The 15,653-nt window shown below is 40.6% G+C and overlaps 1 protein-coding gene and 1 pseudogene across 1 annotated transcript; both read left to right on the top strand.

Moving 5' to 3' along the window:
- The first annotated feature begins 1,912 nt into the window (after positions 1–1,912).
- LOC134391271 (ADP-ribosylation factor 4-like) lies at positions 1,913–2,452 on the top strand (annotated as a pseudogene).
- A 2,949-nt stretch (positions 2,453–5,401) lies between these two features.
- On the top strand, positions 5,402–12,343 carry LOC134390109 (IQ domain-containing protein F1-like). Its single transcript, XM_063113402.1, has 3 exons — positions 5,402–5,407; positions 10,877–10,990; positions 11,900–12,343. The coding sequence occupies exons 1-3, from the start codon at positions 5,402–5,404 to the stop codon at positions 12,341–12,343; spliced, it is 564 nt and encodes a 187-aa protein (XP_062969472.1).
- Positions 12,344–15,653: the final 3,310 nt, after the last annotated feature.

Here is a 15,653-nt window from a genome sequence, read left to right as displayed (position 1 = left end):
CTCTAGGAAACCGCTGATCTCTCTGTCAGTATAGATTAGTTTGTATTTTCTGGAATTTTACATAAATAAAATTATGCAAAACATATTCTTTTTGTCTGGATTCTTTCAAACAGTACTCTTATTTTGAGATTAATTCATGTTAATGCATGTATCGATAGTTCACTCATTTTTATTTCTGAATAGTATCCCATTGAATGGGTGTGCCATATTTTGTTTGTCCATTCACATTTGAGTTGTTTCAAGGTTTTGGCTTTAACAAATAAAGCTGCTATGAACATTAGTGTACAACTCTTTATGTATAAATATGCTCCTGTTTCACTTGGGCAAATACTTAGAAATGGGATAGTAGAGTCACATGGTAGGTATATGTGAAATCCTTCAAGAACTGTCAAATTTTATTTACAGTGGTTCTGCCATTTTTTATTTTCCTGTGCAGTGTATAAGAGTTCAAGTTGCTCCACATCCTTACAACCCTTTTTAATTGTAGGAATTTTAATATGTGTCATGATATTCCATTGTTGTTTCAATCTGCATTTCCCTGATTACTAAGGATTTTGAGTATCTTTACATATGCTTATATGCCATCTGTGTTATTTTCTTTGGTTCCCCTTTCCTGAGCAGTTGCCTGGAAACTCTACAGACAGTAAACTGTGACAATACAGGGTTCATCTTATTTATTTCCTATCTCTTGGGGATTACTGTCCTTCACTGCCTGATTTCCAGTGTCTTGAAAACCATTGTTTTCTATATTTTGTCTAGCATTTAGTTGTTTCAGGTGGGAGAGTAAATCTAGTCATTGTTAGGCGATCTTGGCTGGAAGTGGAAGTTCCATTCTTAAATTTTTAAAAAATTAAGTACTTGTTTTACTTTTAACCTTCCTGTATTATTATATTTAAAATCAATTTCTTGGGCCGGCCTGTGGCTCACTTGGGAGAGTGCGGTGCTGATAACACCAAGGCCACGGGTTTGGATCCCATATAGGGATGGCCGGTTTGCTCACTGGGTGAGCGTGGTGCTGACAACACCAAGTCAAGGGTTAAGATCCCCTTACCGGTCATCTTTAAAAAAAAAATAAATAAATAAATAAAATAAAATAAAATCAATTTCTTATAGAAAGCATATAGTTTGTCTTTTTAAAAAAGGCAATCTGATAATACCTGTCTTTTCATTGACATGTTTAGACTGCTTACATTTAATGTAATTATTGATATATCATTTGATTTGTCTACATTTTATTATTAATTTGTTGTGAGTTCTGTTATTTTTTCCCCTCTGTTCCCTGTTCCTTTTTTTTTTTTTTTCCTGGTGGCTGGCTGGCTGACATAGGGATCAAACCCTGGACTTTGGTGTTATCAGCACCATACTCTAACCAAATGACTAATTGGCCAGTCCCTCTGTTCCTCATTCTTGATTTCTTTTTGGTTATTTGAATATGTTCTAGTGTTCAATTTTAATTTGTCTTTTGGATTTTTGGATATGTCTCAGGTTTTCTTTCTCCCTCTCTCTCTATATGTAACTTTTTACAGTCTACTTAGAATTAATATTTTACCACTTCAAGTAAGACGTAGAAACTTTGCAACCATATAAGTCCCTGTAACTTTCCCCTTTTATGTAATATTTGCCATGTGTATTCTATTTTCATACTTTGAAAGTGGCATCAGATAATGCCATAACAACAAATCAGACATATTTTAAAGAACTAAGAGGGGAGTTGCCCAGCAGGTTCTTGCCCCACTAATTCCTGTCCAGGAGCTTCTCTCAACGTGCTGGCCAGTGAGTCATTCCTGCCACACATTTTCTTCCTCAGCTTTTTCTCTTCCCTTTTACTCAGTTTGCTGGGAGCATGAAAAGTGAAGACCTGGGGATACCCCAGACTCCTTCTGCTTCTGCCCATAGCAACTGCCACTACCCCATGGGCCTCACCATCTCCCTTCTTTTCTCCTGCTTCTTTGGCAAGAAGTAGATGCTCGTTTTGATGGTCAGACTACATGTTTCTGGCAAGAGGACCATTCTTTATAAACTGACGTTAGGGGAGATAGTCACCACCATTCCTACCATTGGTTTTAATGTGAAAACAATAGAATATAAGAACATTTGTTTCACAGTACGGGATGTTGATGGTGAAGATAAAATGAGGCCTATCTGGAGGCACTGCTTCCAGAATACCCAAGATCTCATTTTTGTGGTAGATGGCAGTAATCATGAAAGAATTTGGGAAGGAGCAGAAGAACTGCAGGAAATGCTTTAGGAAGATGAATCGTGAGATGCAGTGCTGCTGCTTTTTGCAAATAAAACAGGATTTTCCAAGAGGCCATCAGTGAAATGACAGATAAATTGGGTCTTCAGTCTGTTGGTCAGAGAACATGGTATGTTCAAGCCACTTGTGCTACACAAGGAACTGGTCTGTATGAGGGACTTGACTGGCTGACAAATGAGCTTTCAAAACATTGAATGAAACTAACAATATCTAATCAAGGACACGTTTGATAGAATTGGTCTAGGCTTGTGACAACGAAATTAGTTTGCGTCTTTGTTATTAAACAGTATCTGAGACTGGTGTGGGCAGAATATTACAGTGTTTAAACCTAATTTGATGGCAATTATTGTTTACCAAGTATAATATCATTATTTAGTAATATACTTGGTTTTAAAGAAGTTCTCCTTTGGAAAATGTATCCTCTTTTAATTTTACTTCCCTTAAACATAAACGACTGGACATAGTTATTGTGACACTTTTAAATAAATCCATTTTGAATGTTTTTTGAGCCCACAACAGTGTTTTAAAGTTGCTACTTTACTGATACCTTTATCATTCCTGGCACAGTCTGCTGATTTTAAATGTAGCATTCCATGTGTATTTATTTCTCTACCTTGCCAAAAATATTTTCTTTTCTTTTTTTTTTTTTTTCAGTCGTTTTTTGTGACCGGTCCGCCCAGTGAGCACACCGGCCATCCCTATATAGGATCCGAACCCGCGGCGGGAGCGCTGCTGCCCTCCGAGCACCGCACTCTCCCGAGTGCGCCACGGGGTCAGCCCCCAAAATATTTTCTAATACTGCTTATACTAGCCAGGGAAATGCTCCCAAATACTATTCGGCTTTCTTGCACTGAGGAACTTATTCTGCACCCCCCTGCACCCCATTATTGACTCCTGGCTTCCATCAGCCAAACTTACCTTAGTGTAGTTTGGATTTGATACCTAATCAGTTCTGTGCTGGTTGCAAAAGAGTTCATATTGGTTGCTTTTTAATACTCAATAGATTGTCTTTCTTTATATTGTATCTTTTTTATGATTCATGTTGCTTTTGGTATCAGCCTGACACTTTACCCATTATATGATAATTCTGCTGGTGTTTTATTTTTATTTTTTATTATTATTATTATTATTTTTAAAGATGACCGGTAAGGGGATTGCAACCCTTAGCTTGGTGCTGTCAGCACCACGCTCAGCCAGTGAGCTAACTGGCCATCCCTATACAGGATCTGAACCCATGGCCTTGGTGTTATCAGCACTGCACTCTCCCGAGTAAGCCACAGGCCGGCCCGCTGGTGTTTTATTACTTATTAGCGAACATATTTTTATTGAGAGTTTTTGGAAAACACATCAAATTCAATGAATAAGTTTTCTTCATAACCCATTTGGAATTATTCCTAATAAAATGATAAAATGTATAAAAAAATAAAGAACTAAGGGAATAAGAGTAGTCTATTATATTTACCCAGATAGTTACCATTTCTGTTGAACTTTATTTATTCCTGAAGTTCCAAGTTTCCCTCTGGTATTATTTTTTTTCTTCCTGAAGAACTTCCTTTAGCATTTCTTTAAGAGCAAATCTGCTAGCAATGATTTCTCTTATTTTCTTAGTCTGAGAATGCCTTTATATCCCCATTATTCCAAAATGATATTTTTTCTGGATATAGAATTCTGGGTGACAATTCTTCTCTTTAAACATTTTAAAGATGTTCCACTGTCTTGTGGTCACCATGGTTTTCATGAGAAATTTCCAGTCATTTGAATCATTGTTTCCCTATAAGTAGTATACCGTTTTTCTCTGGCTGCTTTTAAGATTTTTTTTCTTTATCATTGCTTTTCAACAGTTTGATTAAAATGTATCTGGGCATGGTTTACTTTCAGTATACCCTTTTGGGTATTTCCTGAGATTCTTGGATCTGTAAATTCATGCCTTTTACCAAATTAGGGAAGTGTTTAGCCGTTATTTCTTTAAACAACTTTTCTGCACCAATTTCTTTCTCCTTTCCTTATGGGTCTCCAAAAACAAAAATGTTAGACCTTTTGATATTTTTCCACAGTTCACTGAGGCTCTGTTTATTTTTTCAAATTTTTTTTTTTTTTTTGGTCTCTCTCTTGTTTAGGTCAGTTTTCAAAGCCTTTTGTATGCTGTTTGGGTCTGCACTGTGCATGTGCCTCTTGGGGGTCAGTCTGGGACTTGGCAGTGGTTTATATTGCAGTTCATTTTTCAAAGGATGTGCAGCTCAGGTGTGAGCCTGAGACTTGTGTTGGTTATACACAGAATGAGGGGATTCCCTGCTCTGTTTCTTTTCTTTCTGGGGTTTTCCTCATTCCTCCCAGCTCCTAAGGATCATGTTCCTGGTTCCTCTGATCAGAAATATGTGTTTATCTCAGAGTTTTAGGTCCCCACACTGCTGAGCAGTTCTGTGTGACTAGAACGGCCTTCAGGGCTACGTGGCAAGAAGAGAGGGAGAGGGGAGGGGAGAGGGGAGATGGAGAACATGAATGAATTACTAATTTCAGACTGCAGGGGCTCCTTTGTACATTTCTTCCAGCTGGGGGCATGGTTTTTCAAGTGCCTATAGCACTACTATTTTGGCAGTGCAGTTCTGTGACTGGGTCTGGTCTTGGGGTAGGGCTAAGAGAGAAAAAAGAGGAAAACAGAAAAAAAGGAGAAGGAGAAGGAAGAGGAGAAAGAGAAAAAGGATGAGTCCACACACTCTGGCTTGAGGAGGTGTCTTTTTCTGGTCCTCTGGTCAAAAATTGGGGCTTTTTCTTGGATTATTTGCTGGCTACACTTGAGCAGTTCTGCATTTTGGGCTGCCTTTGACTTTGGCCTGGACACTGAAACTGATCATTCTTCAAGTTTTGACTTTCTTTCCCAGTCCACCTGCTCTTGTTTACTTTTCGGAGATTAGTAGCGTTTTGTATTCTGTCCAGAGTTTTGAGTTGTAATCATTGGAAAGATTGGCTGTAGTTCATTTACTTCACCTTGCCAGCACTAGACTCAATATTATTTTAAAGAAATTTAAGAAAAGATGATCTTTTCTATCTTCCCACATATTTACCACTTCTGGGGCTTTTATTCCTGTCTGCTGCTTTGAGCTTTCATCTGGTATCTTCCTTTAGCATTTTTTTTATAATGCGAGTATGCCGGTGATAAATTATCTCAGCTATTACTTTTCTGAAAGTGTCTTTATTTTACCTTCATTAAAAAAAAATCAAGGTATAATTTATGTACAGTGAAATGAAGAAATCTTAAATGTGCAGTTAAATCAGTTTTGACAAATGCATATATTCCATCATCCACACCCCAGCAAGATAGAGAACATTCCTATCATCCCAGGAAATTCCTTTGTGTCCTTTTCCAATCAATCTCAGCTCCTAGAGGCAACCACTGTTCTGATTTCTATCACAATATGTTAATTTTTCATGCTTTAAAAATTCATACAAATAGAATTATACAGTATGTTCTGTTTTGTGTTTTGACTTTTTTTGCTCAACGTAATGCCTGTAGGGTTTATCCATGTCATCGCATGTGTCATTAGGTCTTCTCCTTTTATTGCCTAGTAGTATTTCATTTTATTAATATACCACAATTTATTTATCCATTATGCTGTTTATAGATATTTGAGTGATTCCCAGTGTAAGGCTATTACAAATATAATGCTATGAGCGTTCTGTACAAGTCTTTTTGTGAACATATGTTTTCATTTCTCTTGAGTAAATACTTAGGAGTGGAATTGCTGAATCATCAGGTAGGTGTAGGTGTATGTTTAACTTTAAAAATGCCACATTAATTTTCAAATTGGTTTTACTATCAAAAATTTATGCAAGTTTCTTTTGCTCTACATCCTTGCTAACATCCATGCTCAGTTTTTTTTCTTTCATTTTAGCCATCATAATGAATGTGTAGTGATATCCCATTGTGGTTTAAATTTTGTCTTTCCTGAATAACTAATGATGTTGAGCAACTTTTTGTGTGTTGAGTGGCCATTTGGATATCTTCTTTTATGAAATGTTGGTATAAGCCTTTTGTCCATTTTTACTGGGTTGCTTGTCTTTTTATTATTGAGTTGTAGAAGTTCTTAGAATATGAGTCCTTTGCTAGATATATGTATTGTAAATATTTTTTCCCCAGCCTGTAGCTTAAGTGCTGTCTTTTGATAGACGGTTTTAATTTGGACAAAGCCCAATTTATCAATATTTTATACTTAGCGTTTTCTGTGTCCTGTCTATAAAATCTTTGTTAATGCCATCATCACAAAATAATTCTCATAGGATTTCTTCTAGAAGCTTTATAGCTTTAGCTTTGGTTTAGTTTTTATTTAGGCCTATAATCCATTTTGAATTAATATTTTTTGTCTATGATGCTACATAGGGGTCAAGACTTTTTGTTTTTTGTTCATTTCTTTCCTTTCTTTTTGAAAAATGCATTCCCTTTCTGCATTGAATTATCTTGGTACATTTTAAAAAATCAATAGACCATGTAAGTGTGAGTCTATTTCTGGATTCCCTATTCTATTTCATTGATTGGTTTGTCTCTTCTTATACCACACTGTCCTGATTATTCTAACTTTATAGTGAGGCTTGAAATGAGATAATGTAAATCCTTCCATTTTATAATTCTATATCAAGAACTTCCCAACTGTTCATTGATGTGTAGGAATATAATTGATTTTTGTATATTACCCTTGTATCTTGAAAATTTTTTGATTCTTTTTATTTTTATTTTTAAACAACTTTATTGGGATATAATTAACAAACCATAAATTCATACATTAATGTGTAAAATTCAATGGCTTTTAGTATATTCAGATATGTGCAAATATCATCAGGGATATCTTGCTAAAATTTCTTACTAGTTCTAGTAGGGGTTTTTGTAGATTTCTTTGGAAATATTTATGCATATAATCATGCTGTTGGTGAATAACACAGTTTTATTTCTTTAAACACATTTTAAGGCATTTTATTTTATTTTCTTGCTGTATTGCCCTGGCTAGGACCTTTAGTATATTGTTAAATGGAAGTGGTAAGAGCAGACCTTTTTGTTTTATTTCCACATCTTCATTTTTGAAGGATATTTTCTCTGCATATAGAATTTTCAGTTGGCCTTTTTTCCCTTTCCATTTCTTTAACACTTTACAATATCATTCCATTTTCTTCTGGCTTTTATTTCTGATGACAAGTCATCTATAATTTTTATTACTCTTCTCCTAAATATAATATGACCCTTTTCTCTAGTTTCTTTTTTATGATTTTCTTTTTATCCATGATTTTCATCAATTTGACTCATGTTGTGCTGATATGTGGTTTTACTTCTATTCATCATATTTGTATAATTTTTTGACCTGCATTAGAGTTTAAAAGTTCTTTCCTTTTTTACCCTATCTAGTGAACTATCTCTTATATTGTATTTTTCAGTTTTAGAATTTCCACTTAATTCTTTTATTTTTTAGAGTTTCCATTTGTTTGCCAACATCCTTCATCTTTTCACTCATTTTGTCTGCCTTTTCCTCAAAATTCTTTATCCTTTATATTCATATTTATATCATATTAGTTATTTTAAAGTCCTTATCTCCTAATTCCAACATATGAATTGTCTGTGGGTCTGCTATTAATTTTTTCCTTTTGATTACAGATCACATTTTTCTGCTTTGTCATGTGTCTCATCTTTAAAATTGTATGACAAACACTGGATAAAACAGTAGAGACTGAGGTAGGGCATTTTAAAACTAATCAGGAGTTCAGTTAGGTTGGGTTCCCACTTTTTATTTTTATTTTCTTTGTTTTCGAGCAGCTTGCTGTTACAGGGATCAAACAGTGGACCTTGGTGTGGGTTGCCACTTTCGTTAGTTTTCATCCACCTCAGTTTCAGATGTCTTGAGGGTGGGATCAGACACCTTTCTCCAGCAGAGACGTAGAATTTTAGCACTTGAGGTTTCTCTTTGCTGTCCAGGCTCGCCCCTGGCTCCCTGTGCTGCTACTGATCCAGCAAAAGTCCTATGGGAGAAAGCGATGGTTGCAGAGGACTCACTCTGTGTGTGTGGCTCTTCCAGATTCTGAGTAGCCTCGCAGCTCACATGCATTCAGTAAATATCCACAGGCATGAAAGCAGCCACCAACCTCTGTACAACTAGAAAGGGACAGTCCCTCTCTATAATTAAGTTTATTTAGACTCTCTATATCTACTGCTCTTTGATGACTTTAAAGAAAAATGTGATTTTAATGTTTATCCAGTGTTTTCTGATTGTTGCGATTGCTGTGGGAGTGACAGTCCCTTGTGGTTCTCTGTATTCTCACTGGAGGTGGAACTCTGACACTCTCACGAAGTGGTATTTCATCCGCCTTTCTGGTTCCTCCTGAGAAAAGCCCTTCATTGCCCTGAGCTGCCTTTATACTGTTATGTTTCCTCTCTTTATGTTCCCAGTTTTTCTCACTCTTCACAGGATGTGACTTACCTCCACATATTCTGATCAGCAGTTAGAGTTTGAATTTTTCTGTCTTCTTATCTCTCACTAAGCTGATGCCCACCATTTAGGTTGTGAGGAAAATGAGAATTATTCTTCCAGGTCATGAAGCACAAGACGTTCACGACTCTGTGTGTGTGTGTGTGTTTTGGGAGTAAGAGGAGGTACAAAACTGGCTACTGTTATAACCAAGACCTGTACAACATTATCTTTCCAAATGGACACATATCTAACCCTCTTTGTCACACCAACCCCACAGCATCCCACATCCTTCAATGTACTCCTGCCTTCTCCACCCTCCTCACCCCATTAACTTCACATTGACACCCTCCAGCCTCAGATGGCCCCCTCCCCTTCCCTACATTCCCCTACAGATCCATACTGGCCTCTCCCGTACCCACCCTACACATTCCAGCTGTATTCCCTAGTGACCCCTAGGGCTGTGACTCTGAAGGGGGACCAGGGCCTCACATTGTCCAGGTGGGTCTCCAGAGGCCAGGAGCAGGCAGAGGTGGCACCCTGCTTGTGCAGTGGCCACCCCTCATCCATCTGATTGTGGCCTTGATGCCCTCAGGGGCAAAGGCGGATGGGAGAACATTTGAATCCACTTGAGCCTGACATGGGGGCCCAGGCTGGTCCTGGAGGCCTCCTGGGGTTCTCTGGGCACTGTATGGATGGGTCAGATATGAGTCAGGAATTCAACACTTCTCTCTACAGGTGATTACTGGTAACTGTTTGGTTGTCATGAGCAGACAGAGGTTGCAAGGAACGAAGGCCGAACATGTTTGTGTCTTTCCACAATGTTGAATTTTTATTAATACAAGGATCATTAATACCAGCCACAGGCTATTACAGAGCCCCTGTAGGGAGCAATCCCCTAGGTACTAACCATTTCACTTGGTAGTCAGATCTGCAAGCCCACAGGCTGAAGCTATACACCACTGCATTAACTTATTATTCAAAATACTAACAGCAATTCAATTAAGTGAAGGTACAAAGAAAGAAAACAAGAGTCTGGGTTAACAAACTGGCAGATGTGCAGAGGTCGGTTGTTCTAGTCAGATGTCCAATCTTGATAGGAAGGTCAATGTCTTGCAAGGATGTCTCAATTTGAGAGCCGTTTGGGCAGAGCCTTCAGTGTCAGATACCAACATGAGACAGTCGAGAGCAAGAGTAGCTCTCGACCACACAATCTGCATTAAGCTGAGCAAAAGCTTGGGTTTTTATACCCTTTTTATATCTCCTATCCATACCATCTGTCTAGTTTATCAATGCCAGGTGTCTGCTGGCTGATGTTTTAGAGTGTCTGCTTATCAGCTTGGTTCAAAACAAGTTGTTTACTACTAGTTTCAGTTTCCTTAGCATGACTGACCCCATTTTGTTTCTTAGCTTAAGTGCTTCCATTTTATATGCTGTATACATTGGTATATGTACCTTTCTTCCCCTTTATATTCATTTACAACATATGTATAATTATGTTCCTAGATAGTTTTGTTTACATAATGGTCTTCAGTTATTTTCACTTATAAATACATCTTGGATATACTTTCTCATCAGTAATATAGATCAAATTCATTATTTTTAACAGTCATTTAGTGTTCTATAGTATGAATGGATTATAAACCATTAAATCAATTTTCCGTTTTTGGATATTTAAGTTTTTAAAATTAAATGTTATTACCAATGATTGACTATCTTTATACAGCTTTACATCAAAGAGCCAGTATTTCTGGCATCTTGGCTTTGAAGCCAGGGCTTTGGCTATTCTTGGCAGAAAAGAATGGGCAACACTTTTTAATTTTCCTTGGAGGGGGCTCAACTGTGGGGAGCCATCCTGGTGCTGAGTCATAGCTACCCTTATGACATCATGGGTCTCCCCTCCTCCACTTTTTCCACCTGTGTCATGGCTGGAGGAACAGAGACCTGAGGGGATTTGAACCACCTACACCCAATCCATGTGTGACCAATAGTGAGTAAGAGAGAGCCAGACATACCAGGCTTGTTAGGGATGTCGCCATGGATCTCTCAGGATGCAGGGACTGCCTGACACCTGAAGTCTCTGGGAAGGCTTGGGAGCTGCGTGTGTGTGGGATATTGAATGGAGAGGGAGGGATGGCAGCCTCACTCTTGCCTTTTGCCTAACTGCTGATTGCAGGAGGAGAAGCAAGCTAAAAAAATGGATAACCCTACTGAAGACAATGAGCCTCAGCATAAGGAGAAGCCGGCCAATTCACCTGCAGCACCACAAACCTCAAAAAAGGAGGCAGAGGTAGGAGGAGCCCTGACTTCGATGATCCTTGTGTCCTAGTTTTTGTGGCTTGTGTCTTTTTCATGGTCCTGAGCTAAGAACAGGAATAATAAACTCATTTTGTTTGTCCTCTTTCCCCATTTCTTTTTCAGGCTGAAACTGTGGGTCCTGTTGAGATGGAGAGAGTGGATAATGCTAATGCAAGCTTAGGAAAAGTATGACCCCCCACCCCAGACCACACAGGCTGGGGCTGAGGCTGTGGGGGCTGTGGAATAGAATGGCCAAGATAAGGGAAGCTGGGCTTAGTTAGAAGTGTGTGTGTGTGTATGTTTGAGCTTGTGCATGTACATTTGCTTGTGAATTAAAATTTAAAGTGTGAAAGTCAAGAGATGTCAAGATGGGGAAGAGAAAAGAGAAGTTGAACTTTATGGGATGGGAGAAACTTTTAACACTATGACATGACAGGGAGAGAGCAGTTTGTGAATTTCAGCTGTAGTCAGGATGCAAGGGCAGGGCGAGCACAGGACGCCACTTTTCCAGCAGAGGTTGGGGCAGAGTTTCTAAGGGGAAGGTTGAGGTGTGTAGGCTCAGACAGAACATGGTAACCCTTTGACCCATAGGTAAGGGTGTTCTTGCCCTAGGCTGGCTAACCTGATCCATGAGAAAACTAGGTAGCCAGAGCAGGTATATACCCCCGTTTTACAGATGGGGACACTGAGACAGAAGGGGCAAAGTGATGTGCTTGCGTCCAATTAACCAGAGGGTGGTAGAGGCAGGACCCCTATCTGGTCTTCCAGTGTCATGCCCAGTGTTCCTGAAGTTCAGAAGGAAGGGCAATTGTTGATAGGGGATCAAGGCCTTTCCTGGCACACCCCGGGGCCAAAGAGAATGGGGAGCATTCTCTGAATGTCCCCTCTTTTTTCCTGCAAGTCACCGGAAAACCTAAAGAAGCTCCCTGAAAAAGATCCAGTCACAAAGATCCAGGCCTGGTGGCGGGGCACACTGGTACGTCGGGCGCTGCTGCATGCAGCCCTCAGGGCCTGGATTATCCAGGGCTGGTGGCGGCTGATACTGTCCAGGCTTTTGGAGAAGAGGCGGCAGGCAACATTGGAGAATTTTTCACGGGAGGAGTGGGCAGTGGTCAGGCTGCAGTCCTGGGCCCGCATGTGGCGCATCCGCCGGCGCTACTGCCAGGTGCTCAATGCTGCCCGCATCATCCAGGCCTACTGGAGGTGCCACTCCTGCACATCCCGGGGTCTCATCAAGGGCCACTACAGAGTCACAGCCAGCCAGCTGCATCTTGAACTGGAGATCTTGCTGGGCTCAGGGCCTTGCATTGTGACGGAGTGTATTCCCCTCCCAATAAAGCAGTGAAGTGGTCTTTCCCAGACATCCTCTGTTTGATGAGCTGCAGGTTAGGGCAAATGATGACAGATACTTGGCATCTTATGTGATAGCTCTGAGCAATTGGCAGGGGTTGTCTGAGGTCCTGTGTGGAGGAGGATTCTAAGCACCTTGTCCAGTCCGAGCAGAGACTGTGACAAATTAGCAATGTCTGCCATAGGTAGGAAAGTTGGGGGCACAGATCTGCCACATAAACCAACTCCAGGGAGCTCATTCAAGTTTGGTCTATGTAAATGGTGCACTCTCCCCAAGACTGTGTGTAAGGGAAGACTGTGGGGGGTGGGATGGTGGTCATGGCAATGGCGAGCTGGTCCCTTGGCTCACAGAGGTTCTGAGACACTGCGCAGATGTCTCAAGCTCCAGCTCCCTGTCTTATACTCTGGGTGAGCTCTGTTTCCTACTCTGTCCCTCCATGTCCTGCCCCCTTTGTCTCACTCAGGGCCTGGGTCTGTCACTCCTGCTCTGAAGGATTTATGTTCTTGCCTCCCTTTGTCTTATGTTCAGTGTCTCAGAGCAAAGAGCTCTGACCTAGGTCAGATCCCCGGCTCTACCTCTCATGACTGTGTGGCCACGGACAAGTGATTTTCCTTCTGAGCCCCAGCTTCCTGAGCTGTGAACTGGGGCTAATGATGCTCACCTTTCAGAGTGAAGGTGAAGTACCCCCAAAATTTCAGCATCTTCGAAATATCAAGTGTACACCTTAAATATATACAACTTTAATTTCTCAATTATACCTCAATAAAGCTAAAAAGAAATTCAACATCAGCACCAAAACAAGGAAAGGGGTCACATACATAAATCTTAACTGCTGATAGCCGTGGGAAAAGCAGCAAATCCTGAGGTCAGCTGGAGTGGCCCTGCAGAGCACATGGAGGGGTGCTCATTGTTATTGGGGTGCCCCTGCTCCCAGGCTCTCTCAGTGGACAGAGCTAGGGAATATTTTTGAGTATTTGCGCAAGCAATACATATTGACGTATTGTTTATGTCTATAGATATCTATATTGAAGTCTAAGAGTTGACACTGATACCTCCAATCCCAATCCAAAATCGAAGAGTTCATGCTAGTTTTCTCCTCTCTCTATGTCTCCTATTTCTGAAAGTGATACTCCTCGCTCCCATTATCCTTAATAAATTTCCTTATGTGATCTTCCCTGTATGCAACTAATCTTCCATGACTGCTGCTGGCCTCTCTCCCAAAGACACCAACCCCACCCTGCTATGAGCTCTGATAAGCCTCACTGGGCTATTGCTCTGTCCATGTGGTTTAGGTTCTAGCTTCCCATATTGGTCTGCTGATCTGTGTAAATGTCCCTGCCACCCAAACTGAGCTGGCACAAAATGTGAGGTACCTTCTGTAAGAGTATCCTCCTTACTGTGCTTAAGTTCTGATGTCCTACATCACCAAGGATGCCCTTTTCATCCCGCTGGAAATGACATCCATTATTGATATGACCTTTGACCCCTGTGTGGACTCCTCTCACTTCCTGGGTTCTGTGCTGGACGTCCCTACTATGCCAATGCCTTCTTCACCCCTCTTGGAATCCTTAGCCAGCTTGTGCCATGGTGGCTCCCTTTCCCCCACATACATCTATGTTGCACTGCCCAACCTAAGACTTTCAGACTGCATTGTTCAGGAAGGGAAGGAAGAAAATGAAGGAAAGGACAAGAGGAAACTAAATTTTCAACTAAAAAATAGAGACAGACCATTGGTAGGAGAAAATTATCAGTTACTGACTAAGTTCTGCTTCAGTGTTTTTACCCCAAACCTCAAGGAAACATAACCACAAAGAAAACTCAGAAAATGTCCAAGAGAAAATGGATCAAAATATTTAAGCACAGGTTCAGGTCTTCCTCTCCTATTGCAAATTCATAGGAATAACAGAAAAGGAATACATTAATTTCAAAAATCTCTAATAGTACCTAAAAAATGGAAGGGGATCTCTAGTGGACAGACATTATGTGGAATCCCTAAAAGACAGAAGGCAATGTGAAGACTGAAAGAAAATCAATCAAAGTCCTATAGAAGGTCTCAGGCAAATCCAAGAGTGGCCGTGCTATTACTCCACGCTTGGAGGCAGCTGGTCCAGGGAGCAGCAGGGGCTGCAGGCAACAGGAAGGGGCTGGCTGGAATATACCTGTGGGGGAACGGATGACTCTCCAACTGAGCCATATAGTTGGCAAGAGAGGGCTGGTCTCTAGGGGGGATCTACGACTGCCCTGGGGAGGCATGGGAAATCCTGGTGCCATGTGACACCCTTGCACAGGAAAGCCCCTGCCCAGGAGATCACCCACTGACATCCCACCCCTGACAGTCCACCCCACAGAAACGGAAGATGCAGAAGTTCCTGCATTGGTTGAATGTATGCTTCTGAGAAAGGAAGTAGAGAATGGAGGGAAGAAATATTCAAAGCAGCGATGGGAGGATTTCCCATCATCAATGAGAGAGTTTAAAAGAGATTCTTCAGAAAGAATTGCTATGTAAGATGGTTGACCAAATGCACCAAGATGATTGGAAACAGATGGAACTCAAAACATGTTGTGGCATAATCTCAACTGCTGAAGAGAAAATACTGATTGATTGATTGATTGATTGATTTTGTTGGTGGAATAGGAAGTCAGCTTTAACTCACGAATACCAGTGACCTGAGGAGAGATGTTAGGCAAATCCATCTTTCCAGAAAGCCTGAAGGAGAATGGCCAGACTAAAGCCGTCTCAAAGGAGTGTGGCGCTGGGAGCGCAGCGACGCTCCCGCCGCAGGTTCGGATCCTATATAGGAATGGCCAGTGCACTCACTGGCTGAGTGCCGGTCACGAAAGAGACAAAAAAAAAAAAAAAAAAAAAAAAAAAAAAAGGGAGGGAGAGGGATGTGAACTGTGACGGATCCGAGGAAGGAGCCAGATGAAAGGTCTTGCCAAGGCTCCATCTGGTTTCTGTTCCCATCCTTGATGTTTTCTTAGGGTCCTGCTGGATTTTGATGAGCTTCAGAGTGGAATCTGTATAGCTTTATTGATATCTCCTTTGGTTTCCTGGGATCTGGATAGTATGTGTCTCATGGCAAGTTTGCAATTCCAGGCTAACATTAATTCTTTCATACAATTGCCTCCCTACTCTTGAGTTACTTCAGTTCATGTTCTCTGTTTGCTGGAGTAAATCATTCAGCATACTTTTCAGGGAAGGTTCTTGGTTGACATACTCTCTTAACCTCTGCATATTTGAGAATGTCTTCCAGTTGCCCTTGTATAGAAATGACAACTTGGCAGGGTATATAATTCTTGCCTC

This window comes from Cynocephalus volans, chromosome 11 (genome assembly GCF_027409185.1).
Source record: "Cynocephalus volans isolate mCynVol1 chromosome 11, mCynVol1.pri, whole genome shotgun sequence".
Taxonomy (NCBI): domain Eukaryota; kingdom Metazoa; phylum Chordata; class Mammalia; order Dermoptera; family Cynocephalidae; genus Cynocephalus; species Cynocephalus volans.
This window is presented reverse-complemented; position numbering and strand designations above follow the sequence as displayed.

Coding starts and splice junctions, on each gene's coding strand:
- LOC134390109 (XM_063113402.1), top strand. Junction 10,991..11,899: donor CCTCAAAAAAGGAGGCAGAG/GTAGGAGGAGCC, acceptor TTTTCCTGCAAG/TCACCGGAAAACCTAAAGAA.